The sequence below is a fragment of the Danio aesculapii genome, chromosome 13 (assembly GCF_903798145.1).
Source record: "Danio aesculapii chromosome 13, fDanAes4.1, whole genome shotgun sequence".
In the NCBI taxonomy this organism is placed as follows: domain Eukaryota; kingdom Metazoa; phylum Chordata; class Actinopteri; order Cypriniformes; family Danionidae; genus Danio; species Danio aesculapii.
The window spans coordinates 31,813,504-31,834,306 of record NC_079447.1 but is presented as its reverse complement, the minus strand read 5'-3'; the positions used below and the strand labels follow the sequence as shown (position 1 = coordinate 31,834,306).

Below are 20,803 nucleotides of genomic sequence, written 5' to 3'. Positions count from 1 at the left end.
TTGTTTACTGACTGTTAATAATGGCTAATTAATAATCAGATTTGCTTGCCTGGAAACCGGCCCCAGCACTTAAAGAAAAGAGAGAAGACAATTGCCGCCAGACAAGCGGCGCAAGACATGAAAACGAGTGTCAGGTGAGGGGTGAGTGATAAATTGGGCAAGAGGGTTTGTATGACGATGGTTTTGTCTTTTTTTTTTTCAGGGTGGTGAGATGGGACAATGAGGCTGATGTGTCTTCTCTGGAGGGTCGCTTTGACGTGGTGATGTGCGCTGACTGGTAGGTTGAGCCTTTTGTTGAACTGTCAGTTTTTCCGAGATGACACTTGCACACAATTGTGCATCGAACGAGTCCAAACCTGATCCACCTGGTCCAAATCTCTCCAAACCAGCCGTCCTCGCAGCTATTACAAAATAAATATCATATCTCACACTTTAGTAGCATCTCCAGCCACAATATGTCTACACCCTCAATGAAAGTGTGCACCTTGTGTCCCGGTGATGTGCCATTAATATTCCTGCGCCCGTAACGCTTATCAGATGGCAGCCATCAGCTTGCGGATGGCATTGCATTATTTCCTCTCCGCCAGCTCCGCCAGGCATTTCCATTTTTCAGAAATTGCCTCTTTTTCATGCTTGGCGTCCCAGCAAATGGATGTCTTAGGCAAATTGCAAATAATTATGCCTGTGCAAGGAGAGGAAGAGAGCGAGAGAGAGATTGTGGAGCAATACAAACATTTCAATTAGCCAGCTCTGAACATGTGGAACCATTGTTTTTTTTCTTCAATTGTGTGTCTGTGTAAATTTAATGCTGCGTGTGTGTGCATTACACTAGTCTTCTTTATGCTCATTTGAATGTAAATTTTTACTACTGGTACATTCAGATTTATTATGTAATGCACATGGTTTTGATGTTATTTGAGGATAACTTGGACGGTTTGGGAAATCCTGCATAGTGAAGCGCTGTGTGATCAGAATGAGCAGGATTGCTTTATATTTAAGTGCTAACTTAGTTGTTAAGCTATGATTTACACAGAAATTAAAGTTCTGACATAATTTAAGGCCTTTTTACACCTGATATTAACATAGGTTTTCCTAGGGCTGGGCTGATAAACGATATTATATTGAATTGTTATAAAATGTATGTCAATAACAACAAGCTCTGGACTTTTTAACTTTATATTGATCTAAGAGCCAATTAGATCAATAGATCCAAAAGAGACAATTTGCCAGCAGCTAGCTCTCTGCAACTCTCACATGGTCTCCCACTGAAGCTAAGCAGGGCTGCGCCTGGTCAGTACCTGGATGGGTAATCAGAAGTGGTGTTAGTGAGGCGCTTAACCTGTGGTCTGTGTGGGTCCTAACACCTAAGTATAGTGAAGGGGACTCTATACTACTCAGTGAGCATTGTCTTTCAGATGAGACATTAAACTGAGGACCCAACTCTCTGTAGTCGTAAAAATCCCAGGATATCCTTTGAAAAAAGAGTAGGGGTTTAACCCCAGCATCCTGGCCAAATTTGCCCACTGGCCTCTGTCCATCATGGCCTCCTAATCACCTCAATATCGTAATTGGTTTCATCACTCTGTCTCTTCTCCACCAATCAGTTGGTGTGTGGTGTGCGGTCTGGCGCAATATGGCTGCCATCGGGTCATCCAGGTGGATGCTACATAATGGTGGTGTATGAGGAGATTTCCCCCATTGTGTAAAGCGCTTTGAGTGTTTAGAAAAGCACAATATAAATTAAAGAAATTAATATTATTATTATTAGTAGTAGTAGTAGTAGTAGTATTAATTGCACAGCAGAAATGTAGAACAATGGGAACCTAGATGTGTGTTGATATTAGAGATGCACCAAATTTTCGGCCACCGAAAATAGGTTTTGAATTTTATCGACCCTCTAATTTGTGGCTTCAGTTATTGAATAGTCCTTTAAATCTGGAAGTATTATCAACTGATATTGAAATATATATCGCTATTGTTCAGTGTGGAAAATAATTAATCGAGATTGCATTGCCCAGCCCTAGGTTTTCTTCAGTCTGATCCAAAGTGGTCGACCCTGAATACAGGTGTAAATTGCTAAAAAGCTTGACCACTATTGACCACTTCCAGAGGTAGTTTAAAATGCATTCATCTGTATTGCTTTGTAGCATAGACACTCATGAGGTCAAGTGTGTTCAAACATGCCCTAAAGACCAACTACTCTTCACCAAATATCTGTTTGTTATAAGATATGCTGTAGGAAATGATTCATACATTGTCAAAACACCAAATCCATATCATGTAAACGCCATCCCTATTCCTTTCATTTGCTTGCTTTCCTGCTCAATCAAAAGCCACATAACATGGGTTTATTCATTCAGTAGTACTAGTGGGTCAGATTGAGCTATTCATCTGAAAGTGATGTAGAGTTATGATGAAACAATGAGCAAGGGTCTATGAAATCTGTACACAAGAGGTGCGTCCAAGCACAAGAAACCACATACTCTGTAAAGTTTCAGGAATTAATTGCCAAAATTATTGTACTATGTGTGTACAAATCATTCATGTCACTCCTACCATTGCAATGATTGACACTGTATTCAGTATTCAGTCTGACCAAAGTACTATTACAGCGATCAAACACTTTCACTGTTGATCATTTTAACTAAACTTCCACCAGTTGAGTTGTCATGTTTTGCAGTGCATGCTTTTGACGTGTTGCCATGTCCACTTTTAAGGGGTGCCTATTAAGCACACACCACCTGACAAAATCTTGTCGCCTATACAAGTTTTAGGAACAATGAATAATAACTTGACTTTTAGTTGATCATTTGGTATCAGAAGTGGCTTAAATGAAAGGCAAAGGCCTCTAGATTGCACTTATTTTAGCAAAATAAAATATGATCATGCCTTGATTTTAATTATTTAATTAGGACAGTAAGGTCTGACTTTGCTTAAAAAAAAAGTCATGTCACTTACCAGAAATAATGTGCAGTATAGAATATAAAGTCATGGTGCAGTGGAAAAAGAATTAATATTGTGTTTGACTCCCATGAGCTTGGAGGACTGCATCCATTCATCTCTGCACTGACTCAAATAATCTATTAATAAAGTCATCTGGAATTGCAAACAAAGCGTTCATCAAGAATCTTTGTATTCATCTTCAATGCCTCCTCCTCCTTCATCTCTCAATAATGTTCATGTCTGGTGACTGGGCTGCCCAATCCGGGAGCACCTTGACCTTCTTTGCTTTAAGGAACTTTGATGTGGAGGCTGAAGTATGAGGAGCGCTATCCTACTGAATAATTTGCCCTCTCCTGTGGTTTATATTGTAATAAAGGTTTATACCAGGCAACACCAGAACTATCGAAGCTGTGATTTTGACCTTTTAAATTTTTAATAATTTAATAACTTTGTTAATAATACTTATTGCTAACAAAAATATACCTTCTGATTGCAAAAACAGAACTTTCAAAAACAACATTTTTTCTATTGTGAAAAAAAAAAAAATCATACACAATTTAAGGAAACAAACCAAAAAGATTGTATTTTTAGGGTTTACTATTGTAAAATATGATGACAAGCATGCACAGCTTAACTCTAAAACCTCAGTAGAAGCTTTGAATGTTATTAAAAGGTAAAAAAGTTATTTATATGAAAGGTCAGAATGACCGCTATGGCCATTCTAGTAGCTATAGAAGTGGTCCAGTATAAAGTTTTTTGGAATTTTTTTAGTTTTATTTTTTTTTTTGCTGTTTTTATAGCAAAATATGACAAGACTAAGACATGAATAAATACCTTGTTTTAGTAATTTCTTGCTCCATGCTTAGCCGCATACAGAAGTGTATGATTCATTTTTAAAAAACTGTCAGAGCAACCAAAAGTTAATAATTAACAATATTTTTAAATGCATTTTTCACAAACTGAGATGATTCAGTTGTTTAATGCAGTTGTTACTTCTATAATTTACTAAACAGTGCGAGTACAGAACAAAATTAAATTGTTAACTGACTGCCAAATTTACCTGCAGCGTGTCACACAGGTTTGAAATGACATCAGGATGACTAAGTGTGGATCATTTTGGAATGAACTTCTTATTAATGTTAAAATGTGCTTCACTAATGTAATATTTGTTAATGTTTTAGTTAATAATAGTACATCTACCTATTTAATGCACCAAAAATGACCAACAAATCCAGCATATTATTAGTCAGATTATATCAGTACACCCGATTCTATTTAAAAAATCCCTGCTCTCATTACATGAGTCGTAATAACCCTAATTAGTGCCATAATTATACATATTTTCGAATCATATGCATTTTTCCTTATCAAACTTTTTGTGATGCTATTATAGTTTATTACATTGTTATTACACTGTTATAAGCGCAGCTCTAAACAGGATGTTCTTTGGCATTGTCTCTATCTAGCACAAAGTGGTGAGGCTGATGGAGGCGGGGTATAATGATACCTGTGTGTTCTCTGGCGATGATCACTAAAGCCTGGCACAGCCTACTATTATTCTAATGTCAGACAAATGGCAGCTAATACGCAGGTAAAATGTGCAGCAGAGGGCCAGCATGAGATTGATTTGTGTGTAGTAAGGAGATACTGCATTCGTGTGTGTGTGAGCGAGAGAGAGTGGAAGAACGTATGTGAGGATGAATCACGCCGCGTTGGCTGTCCCCCCGTTGCTTGCACCGGCAACTCATCTGTAATTGCCGTCGTCAGGAGAGTGATCGCTCGGCGATTAACGAACATAGCCATGCTGACGATCACCTGCGAAAAGGTCAACAGCCACACTTCTGCTCCGATTAATTATAGTCTTTCAGACAATCGTCAAGAAAGGCAGAACATAATGCGGCGGCGCTCACGCTAGGAGGAAAGACAGAGAGACGTAGCTGTGGCTATGATAGCAAAAGGTTCTTCCAAAAGACAGCCCTCTCTTTCACCTCGTCTTTGTCTTCACAAGACTATGCTATTCTTTTCTGAAAACTGTGTTTTGTAGCTACGCTAAGAGTTGACAAAAGCTTGAAATTAGCACTTAAAGCACACAGCTCTTTACTTGACTTTAGCAGTTTTGTTTAAAGTGATATTTCCACACAAACTGAGTAGGTAAAGGAGTAATTTGCTATTTTAACCACAAGTTTTTATGTGTTTTTTTGCATTTGGATTGTTCACAGTGTACACTCACCGGTCACTTTATTAGGTACACCTTATCTAGTACCAGGTTGGACCCCTTTTGCCTTCAGAACTGCCTTAATCCTTCGTGGCATAGATTCAACAAGGTACTGGAAATATTCCCCAGAGATTTTGGTCCATATTGACATAATAGCATCACACAGTTGCTGCAGATTTGTCGGCTGCACATCCATGATGCAAATCTCCCATTCCATCTCAAAGGTGCTCTATTGGATTGAGATCTGGTGACTGTAGAGGCCATTTCAGTACAGTTAACTCATTGCCATGTATAGGAAACCAGTCTGAGATGATTCATGCTTTATTACATGACGCGTTATCTTGTTGGAAGTAGCCATCAGAAGATGGGTACACTGTGGTCATAAAGGCATAAGCATGGTTAGCAACAATACTCAAGGAGGTTGACATGATGCTCAATTGGTACTAATTGTGTACATTGGTACAAAGTGTGCCAAGTGGTTCCCAAAGTTAGGGTCGGGACCCCGCGAGGGGGTCACGGGATAATTAGCGGGGGTTGCTTGGTGATTCCCAAAAATCTAATTCATTTTATGAAACTAATAGAGTTACCATATTTATATTTACAATAATAGTTATAAAACAACACTTTTTCCAATTGGATTGCGACCCCTGGGATCTCATTACGTTAGATTAAAGACACAGCAATAGGGTCAGATGGAGCAGATTGATTTCATGGCACCAGGGTAAACTTTCTGACACCTTTACGGCACTCGCATACAATAAAATTAAATACAGGCCACGACTGAACATGGAGGATGATCAAAATTAAACAAAGAAAAGATTGGGCCTATTGCTGTGTTTGAGCCATTTTGCATTTGTATATATTATATATTATATAAAATATTGGGGGTCGCGAGTCACTGGCATTGTTATTTTGAGGGTCATGGGCTGAAAAGTTTGGGAACCCCTGCCCCACACCATTACACCACCACTATCTTGAACTGTTGATACAAGGCAGGATGGATCCATGCTTTCATGTTGTTGACGCCATATTCTGACCCTACCATCCGAATGTCGCAGCAGAAATCGAGACTCATCAGACCAGGCAACATTTTTCCAATCTTCTATTGTCCAATTTTGGTGAGAATTGTAGCCTCAGTTTCCTGTTCTTAGCTGACAGGAGAGGCACCCGGTGTGGTCTTCTGCTGCTGTAGCCCATCCACCTCAAGGTTGGATGTGTTGTGCGTTCAGAAATGCTCTTCTGCATACCCCGGTTGTAACAAGTGGTTATTTGAGTAACTGTTGCCTTTCTATGAGGTCAAACCAGTCTGGCCATTCTCTTCTGACCTCTGGCATCAACAAGGCATTTGCGCCCAATGAACTGCCTCTCACTGGATATTTTCTCTTTTTCTGATCATTCTCTTTGAACCTTAGAGATGGTTGTGTGTGAAAATCCCAGTAGATCAACAGTTTCTGAAATACTCAGACCAGTCCGTCTGGCACCAACAACCATGCCACGTTCAAAGTCACTTAAATCACCTTTCTCCCCATTCTGATGCTCAGTTTAAACTGCAGCAGATCATCTTGACCATGTCTACATGAGATTGGCTGATTAGAAATTTGCGTTAACAACCTGTTGGACTGGTGTACCCAATGAAGTGGCGGGTGAGTGTATATGAAATGTGTTTTGTAGTTTTGTCATTTGACATTCTGTCTTCTTTGCTCCTCTTTCCCTTGCATTTGTAGGTTTAGCAAGTCGTATATTAAGGCCTGAGCTCCCCTGTTTACGTTTGGTATTAAAGTGCAATTTCAGGAAACAGTTCAAAAGTGCACAACACTATTCACAATTGTAAATGTGGAATAAACATTTTGATTGAGACAACTTTCAGCCATGTTTAGGTAAATATACAGTAAAGTGGTAGTTAAATATCTATCAGAGGCACACCTGAAAATTTCTCTGATAGGTTATCCAGGTTTCTTTCGCCTATTGTTTTATGAATATTATGAATTGACATTTGACTTGTTTGTTCACATGGTGTTTTTATATACTTTATTGAGTTGTATTGTTAGTGCATAAGCAATGTTTAGGTGAAACAGCAGACATGAAACAATAAATCTTTTATTTTGGTGGAAAACTGGAGAGAAATAAAAACAGCGTTTCTCTTTTGAATAAATGAGCAAGTTTAAAAGTGTGTGTGTCTGTGTATCTGTGTCTGTGTGTATGAGTGATGAAGTTTGTGTCTATGATGATGAAAAGTCTGTTTGTGGTGTTATATGTTAATATGACTGCTAAGTAATAATAAAATATTTTTGTTGCTACTACTTGTAATGTGGGGGGATGCTGGACAACGGGGTTGAGGATCCACGGGCAGTTTATTACAAGAATGGTCAGGCAGGCAATGGTCAACAGGGTCAAACAGGTAAATGCAGAGCAATCAAATAACAGGCAAATAGTCGGTACAGGCAGCAATGAATCGAAACTAACAGACAAAGGGTCAAAACACGGCTAGAAAGCAAGGAAAAAGCCTCACAGATAAACAAGACTCAGCAACTAGTGTGTCTCTGCTGCTTTTAAAGTCCATGTAATCAGTTATGAACAGCTTCAGCTGTGTGTGTTAGCAGTCAGCGGAAAAAAGGAACAGGTGTGAGTGTGTGGTACATGACAGGAATTGTAATCTATATGGTGACAGATTTGTAGTCCTGAGTGAAAGTGAATGATTCCCAGTGATCTACAAGCCTGGATCGCTGGTGATTGTGTCACTACTATTATTATTAATAATAATTATTATTATTACAGCAACATGGTGGCTCAGTGGTTAGCACTGTAGATTCACAGCAAGAAATGTTTCTGGTTTGAGTACCGGCTTGGTCAGTTGGCCATTTCTGTGTGTGTTCTGCCCGTGTTCACGTGGGTTTCCTCCGGGTGCTCCAGTTTCCCCCAAAGACATGCGCTATAGGTGAATTGAATGAGCCAAATTAGCTCTAGTGTATGTGTGAATGAGTGTGTATGGATGTTCCCCAATACTGGGTTACAGCTGGCGGGCATCCGCTGTGTAAAACATATTCAGGATAAGTTGGCAATTCAATTCTGTGGCAACCCCTAATGAATAAAGGGACTAAGCAAAAGGAAAATGAATGAATGAATGAATAAATTATTATTATTATTATTATTATTATTATTATTATTATTATTATTATTATTATTATTATTATTGTTATTATTATTATTATTATTATTATCAATAATATAATAATAATTAAAATTAATACATTTTTTTTGTTTTCATTTGCATTCACATTGAATGTACGTTCATAGACAAAACGTATGTATGTGCAGTACATGTGTATATATGTCTTTAAGTTTTAAATGGAAAAAAGTGTACCCATTCATTTTAAGCTGCCTTTCTATAGCAACTACATATAAACATGCTTGCAGGGAGTCTGTTTTAAAGTGCTACGGAATGGCACTCTGGTAGAAAAAAAAGATGCTAAACCATCACTTAGATTTTTGATCTGAATGGCAGTAACACTATAGGCCTGGGTCAAGTATGCGAAAGATCAGTCAGCCGTGCTCCATTAGAAGTGAATCAGCAAGTGAATCTCCATACTGTATAAGAGTGAGATGCCCTTGGTCCCTTAGGTATAAACCTTCATGCCTGTTGAATTGGCTAGACAACAGTTTATTAAGATATTTGTGGACGTGAGGTGAAACATCCTTTATTCAAACATTGCTGTCTATAAAATGGCAGTTGTTGTGTGTTGTCAACTCCATCAGCCACTGAATCAAAAATTAGAGCATATACCTTTTAATGTTCTCTGGGGTTTATGGTTGGACTGCTTTACATACACATGGACCATGAAGGTGTTACCACACACACACACACACACACACACACACACACACACAAGTGTGATTAGGCAGCCGGTGGGAAGTCAGCGATGATTGACTCACTGAGCTTGGCACTGTGACTTCTTTGAAGCTTCCTGTGTGTGTGGATGCCAAGATAAAGGCTTTTGTGCATGCTTTTTTGGTTTGTTTTGTAAGAAGATACTGTCCTATATCCGACATTTTTATATGATACAAATAAATTAATATTTAATGAGTTATGAATTATGAATCACTACCACAATAGTATAAGATAGTTTTGTTGTAGTGATTCTAAATTAATTCATTCTATTCAACTATTGTTATACTAAACCTAAGCATGTTTTATGATTTGTAAACTATATCATCTCCATCTATATACATTTGAAATCAGAATTATTAAACCCCCTTTGATTTTTTTTTTTTCTATTTTAAATGTTTCCCACATGATGTTTAACAGAGAAAGGAAATTTTCACAGTATGCCTGATAATATTTTTTCTGCTGGAGAAAGTCTTACTTGTTTTATTTCGGCCAGAATTAAAGCAGTTTTTAGTTTTTTAAAAACAATTTTAAGGTCAAAATTATTAGCCCCTTTAATCTCTATATTTTTGATAGTCTACAGTATAAACCATCGTTATACAATAACTTGCCTAATTACCCTAACTTGCCTAGTTAACCTAATTAACCTAGTTAAGCCTTTAAATGTCACTTTAAGCTGTATAGAAGTGTCTTGAAAAATATCTAGTCAAATATTATTAACTGTCATCATGACTAAGATAAAATAAATCAGTTTTTAGAAATGAGTTATTAAAACTATTATGTTTAGAAATGTGTTGAGGTAATCTTCTCTCCGTCAAACAGAAATTGGGGGAAAAAATAAATGGGGTGGGGGGGGTAGAGCACTATCTAGTAGAGCACTTCATTCAGGCACTAGTCCTGTGAAACAAAGTTTGGCAAAAGAGCTTGAAAGCTTGAAGTTTTAAGTAAAAATGTTCTTCAGTGCTCTAGTTGACTTAGATTACCTGAATGTGAGTAAATGAACAGAAAAGTTTCATTTTTTGATGAACTATCGTTTAAAAACTAGGTCAAATACTGTATCAAGAATGAAGAATGTCCGTCCGTCTGTCTGTACATTCATCCATCCATCTGTTTTGAATAATCTTTTCACTTTTGATTTCTTTTTACAGCGTTAAGCATAATTGTGTACATCCCTTTTTAAAAATGAATATTTGTATCCATTTCTCAGTGAATATAGGCAATGTATTTTGGTGCATTTGAACAAAACAGATTTATTAAACAGATATATTTATTAAAATAATATTTTAGTCACCAAACAAATTTAGAAATTGAAAGATAATACAATTAAATTCAAGCTAAAAATTGAAAAAAAAAAAACTACAAAATTTCAACTACATTTTTAAATTTTTTGCTTCTCTTGATTTTTTTTCTGCTTTTTAAGTTTGTATTTAATATTTTCCTATAACATATACATTTGGGTGTACTAGTTTTTGGACCGTTATTGTAAGTTATGTTGTTCAATAAGCTCCAGATTTGGCTTCAGTGCTGACTAATATGCTGTATATGCACAATTATAATATTGTATAGCTACCTATTAAAATATGAATTTAAAAGATAGATTTGTCAGGGGTGTACTTATATATGCTGAGCACTATATATATATATATATATATATATGAATTTGAATATATATTTGAAGCTGCAGAAATTTAGTCTGCTGAATTAGTGAATCCATAATAAACAAACAAATATGAATGGCTGTGAAAATATATGTGCAGTTACAAATTTTTACACTTGACTGAAACAAGATCTATCAATCCATCCATCTGTCTGTCTGGCTGGCTATCTGTCTTTTCCATCCATCCATCCATCCATCCATCCCATTTTTTTCTAATTATCAATAATGTCAGTCATCTTAATGTAAGCTCCTACTTTAAATCACTATATGATGGCATGGTTTTTATCATCATTTATCAGCCTTAAATGAATCCAAGGTTTCATTGAGAGGATGACTTTAATGCACTCTGGATTAGATCGGATTACATATTAAAATCGTGTAAGAGATGCACCCACCCATATTTTGATCTTGCTACTAGTAACTTTAGAAGTTCCAGTTCCAGTGTTATCAGTCTATCTCTGTAGAGTTTTGTTTAGCATGATGTACTTCTGTAATATGATACCACACTTCTGTTTCTAGAATTACAAATCCACTCTTCACAAAAAAAAAAAAAGAAGAGGTATTTAAATGTCGGTTTGCCGATGATGAAGAAAAACAAACCAACACGCAAATCTTGCGGCCCGAAATGTTGACGTACTGTACAAACATTAAGCTTTTCAATAAACATTAAATACATAAAAAAGAATGAAAGGCAAGCATTACAGCACTCACAGGTCAATATAAGGATGTAAAGGAGGAAGTAACATAGGTAAAGTGGAATGGCTTTTGTTTGACGTCCTCTGTCAAGGCTAAAGTAGCCAGTCAAACATTCTTGCCCTTTCACCCCTAAACTCACCCTCTATTGTCCTCCCTGACCTTCTCCACCCAAAACACAGGGTCAAAAGTTGAACCGCTAATGAAACGCAGACAGCTGTCATACTTATGACCACTAGACTTTTCCAGTGAGATTACACAAATAAGTTTTAATCAACATAACTCTGACCTTTGACATCCAGAAAGGGTGTCTTATTTATTCTTTTGCTGCTTTAATCAGTGTAGAACATTGAAGTAGTACTATTAATGGAATATGTTAGGAATATTTAAATATGATGCATCATCACTTGCCAGTTGCATAGAAATTCTGATTCAGATTCAATTTAGTGGTATATCGATTCATTTATCAATATAAAGATATAGTGAGCCTTTTTTTAACCCTTCATCTGCCTGCTCTACAAAATGGTTGACCATATTTTGACTGTTTTAATTAATGACTGTTAAAGTCGTATAAAGAATGATCAAACAAACATAAAAAAGGTGATTTAGTATTCAACAATGTTTCATTTTGATTTTTTTTTATAAATTGTTCTTACTCTTCATATTTTCTGATATTTCATAGTAAATGTGTTAATTCCGGTACTTTTACCATAAACCGACATATCAACCATTTGGTAGAGGTTGATATTTTAGAAATTATGGGATGTGTTGAAAAAATGTGTTTACTAACGAGATTAGGAGTTAAGAAATGCAATCCATTTTTTTTCCTTAGGTTAAACCAGCAGTTATTTTCTTTTTTGTTAATTCACAAAAGCATCTAAAATACATAACATTAACATTTCATTGAACCCTAAAAATGACGCATTCTGAAAGCCATCTGTGACATCAACATAAAAATTGTAATTAATTATAAGGAAATTTTATTACTAATACAAATATAAAGATAATAGCAAACAATTATAGATATTATAAGATGCATTTGAAAACTTATATGGTGTATGCGCATCTAGTGTTTTTTCCCATACTGATAAACTTCCGGTGAACAGTTAATGTGACTTACTGACAGTAGCAGGAGACGACGTAATAATGATAAAGAAAGAGCTGAGTTTATTGAATAATCTTGTGTATGATTCAGTGCTCAGACTTCATTTGACCAGGAAAAATCCAACAAGTGTTATTAAACCACAAGCAACAGCAATGGAAATTTACTGCTTCACAACATTGTCCAGAGACAATACAGACCTTGAAATGGAGACATTCTCTTAGCTCTTACTCATGAAAACAAGTGTCGCTTAAATCCACACAGTCATAAGATTATAACAGTATTGAAAAATGAAATAATAATGTAGCAATAATTATAGAAAAAAGAAAATATAATAAAACATAATAAAACGACAAATAATAATCAACAATAATAATCAAATTGTTAACTAATAATCAATAAAATGATATAATGATAATTATATAAATGTCTAATGATCATATGATTAAATAAAATAATTAAATGAAGAATAAATGAATTAAAACAAATGAAAATAAAACACAACACAAATGAATGGTTGCTTTCTTAAAACAACACATGCATAAGTTTGCTACAAGGATTCTCAGATCCTTAATTAGATTCTTCACACCGATTGACGTCCATAGTAGGAAAAAAATACTATGAAAGTCAGTGGATACCAGCTACTATAACACAGTATATTCCTTTGTGTTTAACCGAAGAAACTCAAATGTTTTGAACAACTGAAGGGTCAGTAAATAATGACAGAACTCTCACTTTTGCGAGAACTATCCCTTGAAATAAAACCATGTCCTTTTGAGATGATTATTATTAGCTTAAACATGGCTACAGACAACTGACCAGCCAATTCACATTCTTTGTCTATTCAAATTTGTCATGTTCCTGTGACTTCTATACGCTTTGCACACCCCCTCAAGGTATGTTTTGATGTTCAGCATCTGTTTACCTCAATCGTTTGAAACTGTGTTAGACTATTTTAATTTAATGTTGCTCTTTACTACTTTGTATCCTGTGAACATCACCTGATACTTCCTTGATTGTTCACCTCTGCTAGCGTGTGTGTTTTACCTTTGATTTGAATGCTGTCACACCAATGCAACAAGATTTTTTCACACTTGAGGGGAAAAACGGGGCATCTCCTTCTACAAATAGTTTTTTTGTTTTGCAGTGCAGGTGGATTTATTCAGAAACAATGGAAATAAATAGCCTGCTGCTTTATCTGGAGGCATTATTGTTGCTTGAATTCTAATCTTTCTGGTTTCTCTGTCTTTTTCTTCCCCTGCTAGTCTGTTTCTTGACCAGTACAGAGGCAGTCTGGTTGATGCACTAAGAAGATTACTGCGACCTGATGTAAGTGACTCTCTCTCTCTCTCTCTCTCTCTCTCTCTCTCTCTCTCTCTCTCTCTCTTTCTCTCTGTGCATGCATGTGTGTGTGCGTGTGTATGAACTCTCAGTAATTAGTTGGCATGCAGTGATTGAGCGAGAAATGGAATGGCAGGATTAATATCATGTAATACTTTAATACTTATTATGTGCAACTTAGATTGGGTCATCTCATCTACTTTACGCTCTGCACTAATCATAAGACCCACAAGTCCTCTTTCAAGCCCCCTTGATATAAGACCCTGCACAGCAAATGAGGAGAACTTCAAAGATAACTGCGGATTTTTGTATGTAGCTGTATGGTTGTCAACTTTGATTTTTGATATGTGTGTTAAAGGGGTGGCCCACTACCACTACCAATACATATTTTAAACTTTAGTTGATGTGTAATGTAGCTGTGTGAACATAAACAGCATCTCTGAATGTAATACGCTCAGTTCAATGCAAAGGGAGACATTGGCTTTTACAGAGTTAGCTTGGCAAAGCCTACATCACACAAAATTTTGAGACTATACCATGCGGATGCACCCCACGCAGCGAAGGGGCGTGACCAAAGTCACTGTAATGTTATGGCAGAGAAAGCTAAAATGCCATCCAAATGCTGCTATTTCCACAGAGCTTATTCTGTTTCTGTATTTGGGCTTTCAAAGGACACAACACATTGCTGGACATTGCTGGACATTGCTGAACATTACTGGAACATAATTGATTTAATTATGTTTCAGAGAATTATTAAAAATATATAGCTAGCATTTGACAAAGGACACCCTCTAGAATCTCTCCCAGTTTAGTGCTGGATTTGGCTAAAAACTCCTCAAAGAAGGAGCAGCTCCATCCATAATAGCAGTAACTGTGGATTGTGAGCCTCAGCTGTAAGTATTTTTACTTGTTCAAATTGATCTATTCGTTTCTAGCGTTAACGGTTTGTTGTAGCATGGACGTAAACAAGGATGTAAACAACGAGAAATGCTGTTTGGCACCGTTAACAATTTAGCTACAAATTCATATTCATCCATCAAACCGCTGTAAACAGGCACAATCTACTCCAGCGCTGCAGTGTCTCTCTTTGCAGCCTCTTTTCGTGCATTCTACATCTCAAATAACAGACTCGCAAAAGATATGAGAATGCTTCATATTACTTACACATGCTTATTACCTGAATGTATATGCAAGACATTTGTCAGATTTTATTTTAGAGAGCAGGCATGACGTTCAGCTGTGTGCTCTGTGTCATTTTCTGTCTGATTCTGACTCAAACTGATACTGTATGGCTAATAGCTACTTTGACTGACAGTATTTACGCATAGCAAAAGCATGTGCTTGTAGAGGCATGATGCTTTTCCTGGTGACGTGGAGCCAATCCATGAATCACAGCACATTATTTTAGCTAACCAATCAGAGCCTCTTGAGGGCGGGCCTTTACATTCCATGTTGTATACAGTACAAAGCATGCTCTTTGCTTACATGGTTGTCCCCTTGGCTATTAAGTAGAACACATGCGTTATACATGTACATTATTGTAAATACAGTGTATATATGAGAAATATCACACATGTAGCACTGTAAAATGGCTGTATACCAGCACTGCTGTCATTTGTGTGTATTGCTCATTTACATTCGTTGCTCTCTGCTATGAGTGTGATATTTAATTTATACAACAGTTAAATCCATAATTGAGTAAAAAACAGAGTATCTCAAAAATCCTTTTATCTGAGGAACCATTTTCTTCCACTATGAATTCACATCTGCAGTTGACCATCAAAACAGCAAAAGCCATTGCAATTGAAAAAAACATCACTGTACAACAAGTATTGTATTATTTCATTGTATAATGTATGATATCATTGAATGACATAAAAACAACATCAATCTACAGAGTTCTTTCTGTACTGGTTTAGCAGTAGTTTAAACATTTCTACTGAGGAAAGCGATTAGGACTCATTAGGATTGATCCTTGTACAGTATCTTTTGTCTGACGGTGCAACAATGTCACATCAATTACCAATCATTACAAACATGTTGGATTTTGCAGCATTTTAAAATACAAAGTACTTTTCTAAAATACAACTGTAATTTATATCAAATGTATTTATTGGCCAATAACATTTAACAAAAAATAATATATACTAGTCAAAATAACAAGGCCAAGCCTACTTAACATTGTTAATATTGCCATTAGACATACCCAAAACCAATTTTATTTAATATTTAACCTCTGTCATGCATCAGACCCCAGAGTAAGTCTGTCAAAGTGATATTATGGTATTGTATGAATTAAAATGATTTCATTAGTATAAAAATGTACAGTTTGTAAAAAGAGGCATGACCTAACTGATTATTGAAGATAAATGATAAATAAATCATACTAAAAATGTACGAATGAGATCATGCGAATTCATACAAATTAGCCACTATGTCAAATAGTTATGGATTGTCCTGAGATTGTGTTGGAAAGAACAGAGCAAGGAAATTTTCACAGTATATCTGATAATATTATAAGTCTTATTTGTTTTATTTTGGCCAGAATAAAAGCAGTTTTTAATTAAAAAAATAAATTTTAAGGTCAAAATTATTAGCCCCTTTAAGCTATATTTTTTTCGATAGTCTACAGAACAAACCAGCGTTATACAATAACTTGCCTAGTTACCCTAACCTGCCTGCAGTAGTTAACCTAATTAACCCAGTTAAGCATTTAAATGTGCCTTTAAGCTGTATAGAAGTGTCTTGAACAATATCTAGTGAAATGTAATTTACTGTCATGATGGCAAATATAAAATAAATCAGTTATTAGAAATGAGTTATTAAAACTAATATGTTTAGAAATGTGTTGAAAAAAAATCTCTCTGTTGAACAGAAATTGGGGATAAAAATAAACCGGGGGGCTAATAATTCTGACTTCAACTGTATGTGTGTGAAGTTTTTTTTTTTTTTTATTAATCATGTTTTTTTTTTTTTTTTACAAATAAACTCTTCAACACAGAATAAAACTGTATCAATACTGTAAAACACAGTGTTAACTGTTTTTGTAAATAAACCCTTCTTATATACAGCTATGGGGGAAAAAATAAGCAATCACTTGACAACACTTTCTCTGAATTCACTGAATTTATAAGGTATGGGTTGTTTAATTATTTATCCAGAAATGGGATGTTGGTCAGAATAAAATGTTTATTGTATGTGTAGTTGTGGTTAAAACTTTTGCAATGTATTTGAAAAGTGGCAGCAATAAATTATGGTAAAAAAAGTTTTCAACAAAAGTTTTATGTTGACTGCACTCTCAGAAATAAAAGTACAAAACCTGCCCCTGGGGTGGTACCTTTTCATACGGTACACTTTTGTACATTGAATGTGCATATTGGTACATTAAAAGTACAACTTTGTACCTTTAGATACTTTTGTATCATTAAGGTACACATTTGTGCTTTTTATGTATTAATATGTACCTTTAAGGTACAAATGTGGCTTTGTAAACTACAAAAGTGTACCATTTGAAAACCACCTCAGTGACAGGTATTTTACCTTTATTTCTGTTCATATATATATATATATATATATGCCTGTTTGTAATAGCCAAAACTAAAATAAATGTGCCCTGTAATAATATTGTGTTAAATCAATCACTCATTCAGTAAAGGTAAATATTTTGTCTTGGATTGCTGGCACATTAGATGAGATTTATTCTGGTGATTTTCCCTATAGCACTACTGACCAAATGATTGAGCAGATTTATTAAAACCAATTTATTTTCCCTGTAATGACTCTAATTTGTATTGTATTGTATCCCAGAGGAACATATGGCCGACATACAGCTGATTAACACATATGTAGATATATGCATTTGCTTTTGATGTTCATCCTGTGCAGAGCTTATAGAAAAAATGAAAACATCTGTTGTTTTGAGATGATCCTGGTCTCGTATTAGTAGTTGTTTGTTTCATTTGTGTCATTGCCTATTTAATTAAAGCAACAATACGAACAAAATATGAAATATTATTTAAAACCGAAGGATTTCAAAGAAACTTTGAACCTTTGGGTAATCCTCTTAGCTTGCTTGGTTGGTCTGGGCTTGTTGATCTATAAAGAGAGGGGATGCGCTTCCAGCCATTGATTGGATTAGGTGAGCTTTAATCTTTTTGTTTATTATCTAATATAATACCTGGGAGAAATCAAATAGAATGTAATGATGCAAAACTCCACACATGCCAATTGGGCTTTGAGACATAATGGAGACGATCTGGAGTTCAGATTCCACACTCAAAGTTTCAAACAGTTGACCACATTTCTTTGTTTGAAGGATTAAAATTCCTAGAAGTTTGTTTGCAAACAGGTGCCCTAATCATACTACCTCGACCCTGTCCATTTATTTTTACTATACATGCAGTCACAATAGGGTAAATGTATACAAACAGCTTTAAAGTGCCAAAGAACCACAATGTTGGCACTCTTTTACGGCATGCACATTAAACCAGGAAAATTGTATTTCATCCTACTTTAAATTAAGTGGCTTTAAATACTATGTATTTACATTGAAATTAGTAATTTGAAGCAATCCACTTATTATGTGCATACATGTTTTTAGATTACAAGTATATTTTAAAGATTATCTGCATAATTACATTGGTATTACATTTTTTTTAACTTTTACAACTACACTGTTACACTTAAACCTACGCAAACCATCAAATCTATCCCAAACCTTATTTGTATTCCACCACAATAGCACCATAAGTGTTGTGCAATATAATATACATTTTAATGTACCTAGTAGTTAATATACATAGTACCTAATAGTCCACTTAATAGAAATCTAGCATCTATTAATAATATTTTTATATGTTTATTTGGTGTAGTATGATTTTACTATGAATGGCTCAATTATTTGTAATAAACATTATTGTTTTTTTTAGATATGTAAGAGTGGTTTAACTGCAGAGGCTCAATAAAATGTGTAAAGAGGGGTGTTTAATAAAGGGATACAAGGATTTACTCCTCATTTACTTTAAGGGTTAGTGTTCCCAAGGACAAAAATACAAAAACTGATTATGTTAACTTAATTAATTTGTGTTGAGACAACATAAAGGAATTGTGTGGAACCCAGCCTTTTTACAGTGTAATACATTTATTTATTTGTTTATTTATTTATTTATTTATTTATTTATTTATTTATTTATTTATTTATTTATTTACTTATTTACTTATTTACTTATTTACTTACTTATGTATTACCATTTAATTACATGATGTGTTGATTAATTACTCTAGTCACTTTTATTCGCACATAAATATTGGATGAGTAATTTTGAGGTAAGGGACGTTTTCATTTGCCATTCACTGACAGTCGGATAGGCTCATCCAGTTCATCAAACTCCGTCTTTTAAAATCGAAAGCGGAATAAAACTGTCTCTAAAAAGCCGGCGTATCCGCACGCTGCTACATTTAGAACAAGTGATTCAATTCGTGCCTTCTGATTGGTTCTTGGGATATAGCGGCTTTTTGCTGTCACAGGCAAGTGGCGTTTAGCGCCTTTTGCCAACAAACTGTTATTTTTGAATACGCTGACGCTGCGTTTTGGATGATTAGAAGCAAATCTATTTGTTGATGGTATAAAGCATTAAACTCAAAGCATTAAAGCCTAAAGCATTCACTCAATGTCATTATCTCATTTTTTGGCAGGAATGTGTTTACTCCTGCTTTAGTTTAGTTTATTGTCCAGTATTGAAACATCAACACTTCATGTTCTACCTAAGTTTTCGTGTTCTTGTTTCTGTAGTAAGTGCAAGTTTTTGTAAATAAAATGTGTTTTTGAAAATCTCTGGGCCCTATTATACACCCGGCGCAAGGCGGGGCGCAATTGTTGTTTGCTAGTTTCAGCTCGGCGCAAGAGTTGTTTTGATGTTTTGCGCCATGCTGTTTAAATAGCAAATGCATTTGCGCTCATATGTGCGCCCATAGGTGTTCTGATCTAAAAAAGGAGGTGTGTTAAGGCGCATTGCTGGCGTGTTGCTATTTTGAGGAACTTAAATAGACGGTTCAATAGACCAGATCAAAGCTGGTCTATTGTCCAGCGCAGAGCGCGGTAGTTGTGCGCCTCACTTACACATTGCTTAATACACACAGGATGTACAGCAATACGCAAATATCTTTACAAATGAAAAAGAATTAAAGGATTAAAATATTTCAAAAATTATTATTTTCTAGCCTACATAAATATAAAAACCATACTTGCATGCCTTCTTTATCTCGGGGGGCTTTTTCAGTTTATTCATAACAATTTGCTTTTGTGTAATGTTATCATTATTAGCAGTATTATTCGTTATATGGATATTTATATTTGTTTTATTAAAATCAAGCTTTGATTTTCCCACCTGTCAGGTTTTAGACCATATGGGGCATAGCATGTGTATTTGGATATAACTCAGTTTTTTGACCACACTTCGTTATTATTGTTCATTTATTCGTTTGCTGGAAATTAGAACTGCATTTAGAAATAGTTTTGAAACAAATCTTTGCGCTTAACAAACGAAATTAATTATGTATCGGCTAATGGATGTCTGTGTGTACAACACTTTTCCCTATCCACAAGAGTGAAAGCGAAAGTAAAAAACTAAGAGGCTCATCTCTCATTCTCGCGCTGTAGATGCTACAAAGTCCGCCATGTAACTAGCAAATGCGCTATGGTGCGGCGTAACTGGCTCTTAAAGGGAATGGGAGATGAGACTCTGATTGGTTTATTCTCAAAACACACCTATAACTCATTAAGAGAATAAGCTCAACCCTGTTAGACCATGCGCCATGGCGCAAAGTGGATTTTTCCGTCCTTAAAATAGCAAAAGTGGATTCTGACACGCCCTTAATGCTTTTGTGCCCTGCGCTTTGCACTTTGCGCATGAATCGTCAAAATAGAGCCATCTGTCTCAATTGTCTGTGATGGGACACCGACTGTGACAA

General features: G+C 35.5%; 1 protein-coding gene across 1 annotated transcript in view; it reads left to right on the top strand.

The window, feature by feature from the left end:
- The window catches only part of camkmt (calmodulin-lysine N-methyltransferase), a 269,153-nt gene that overhangs the window by 226,008 nt on the left and 22,342 nt on the right, over window positions 1-20,803 (top strand). Inside the window, exons 8-9 of the mRNA XM_056470723.1 lie at window positions 203-277; window positions 13,759-13,822. Coding sequence (XP_056326698.1) covers window positions 203-277; window positions 13,759-13,822 — 139 coding nt within the window. The remainder of the gene's footprint in view (window positions 1-202; window positions 278-13,758; window positions 13,823-20,803) is intronic.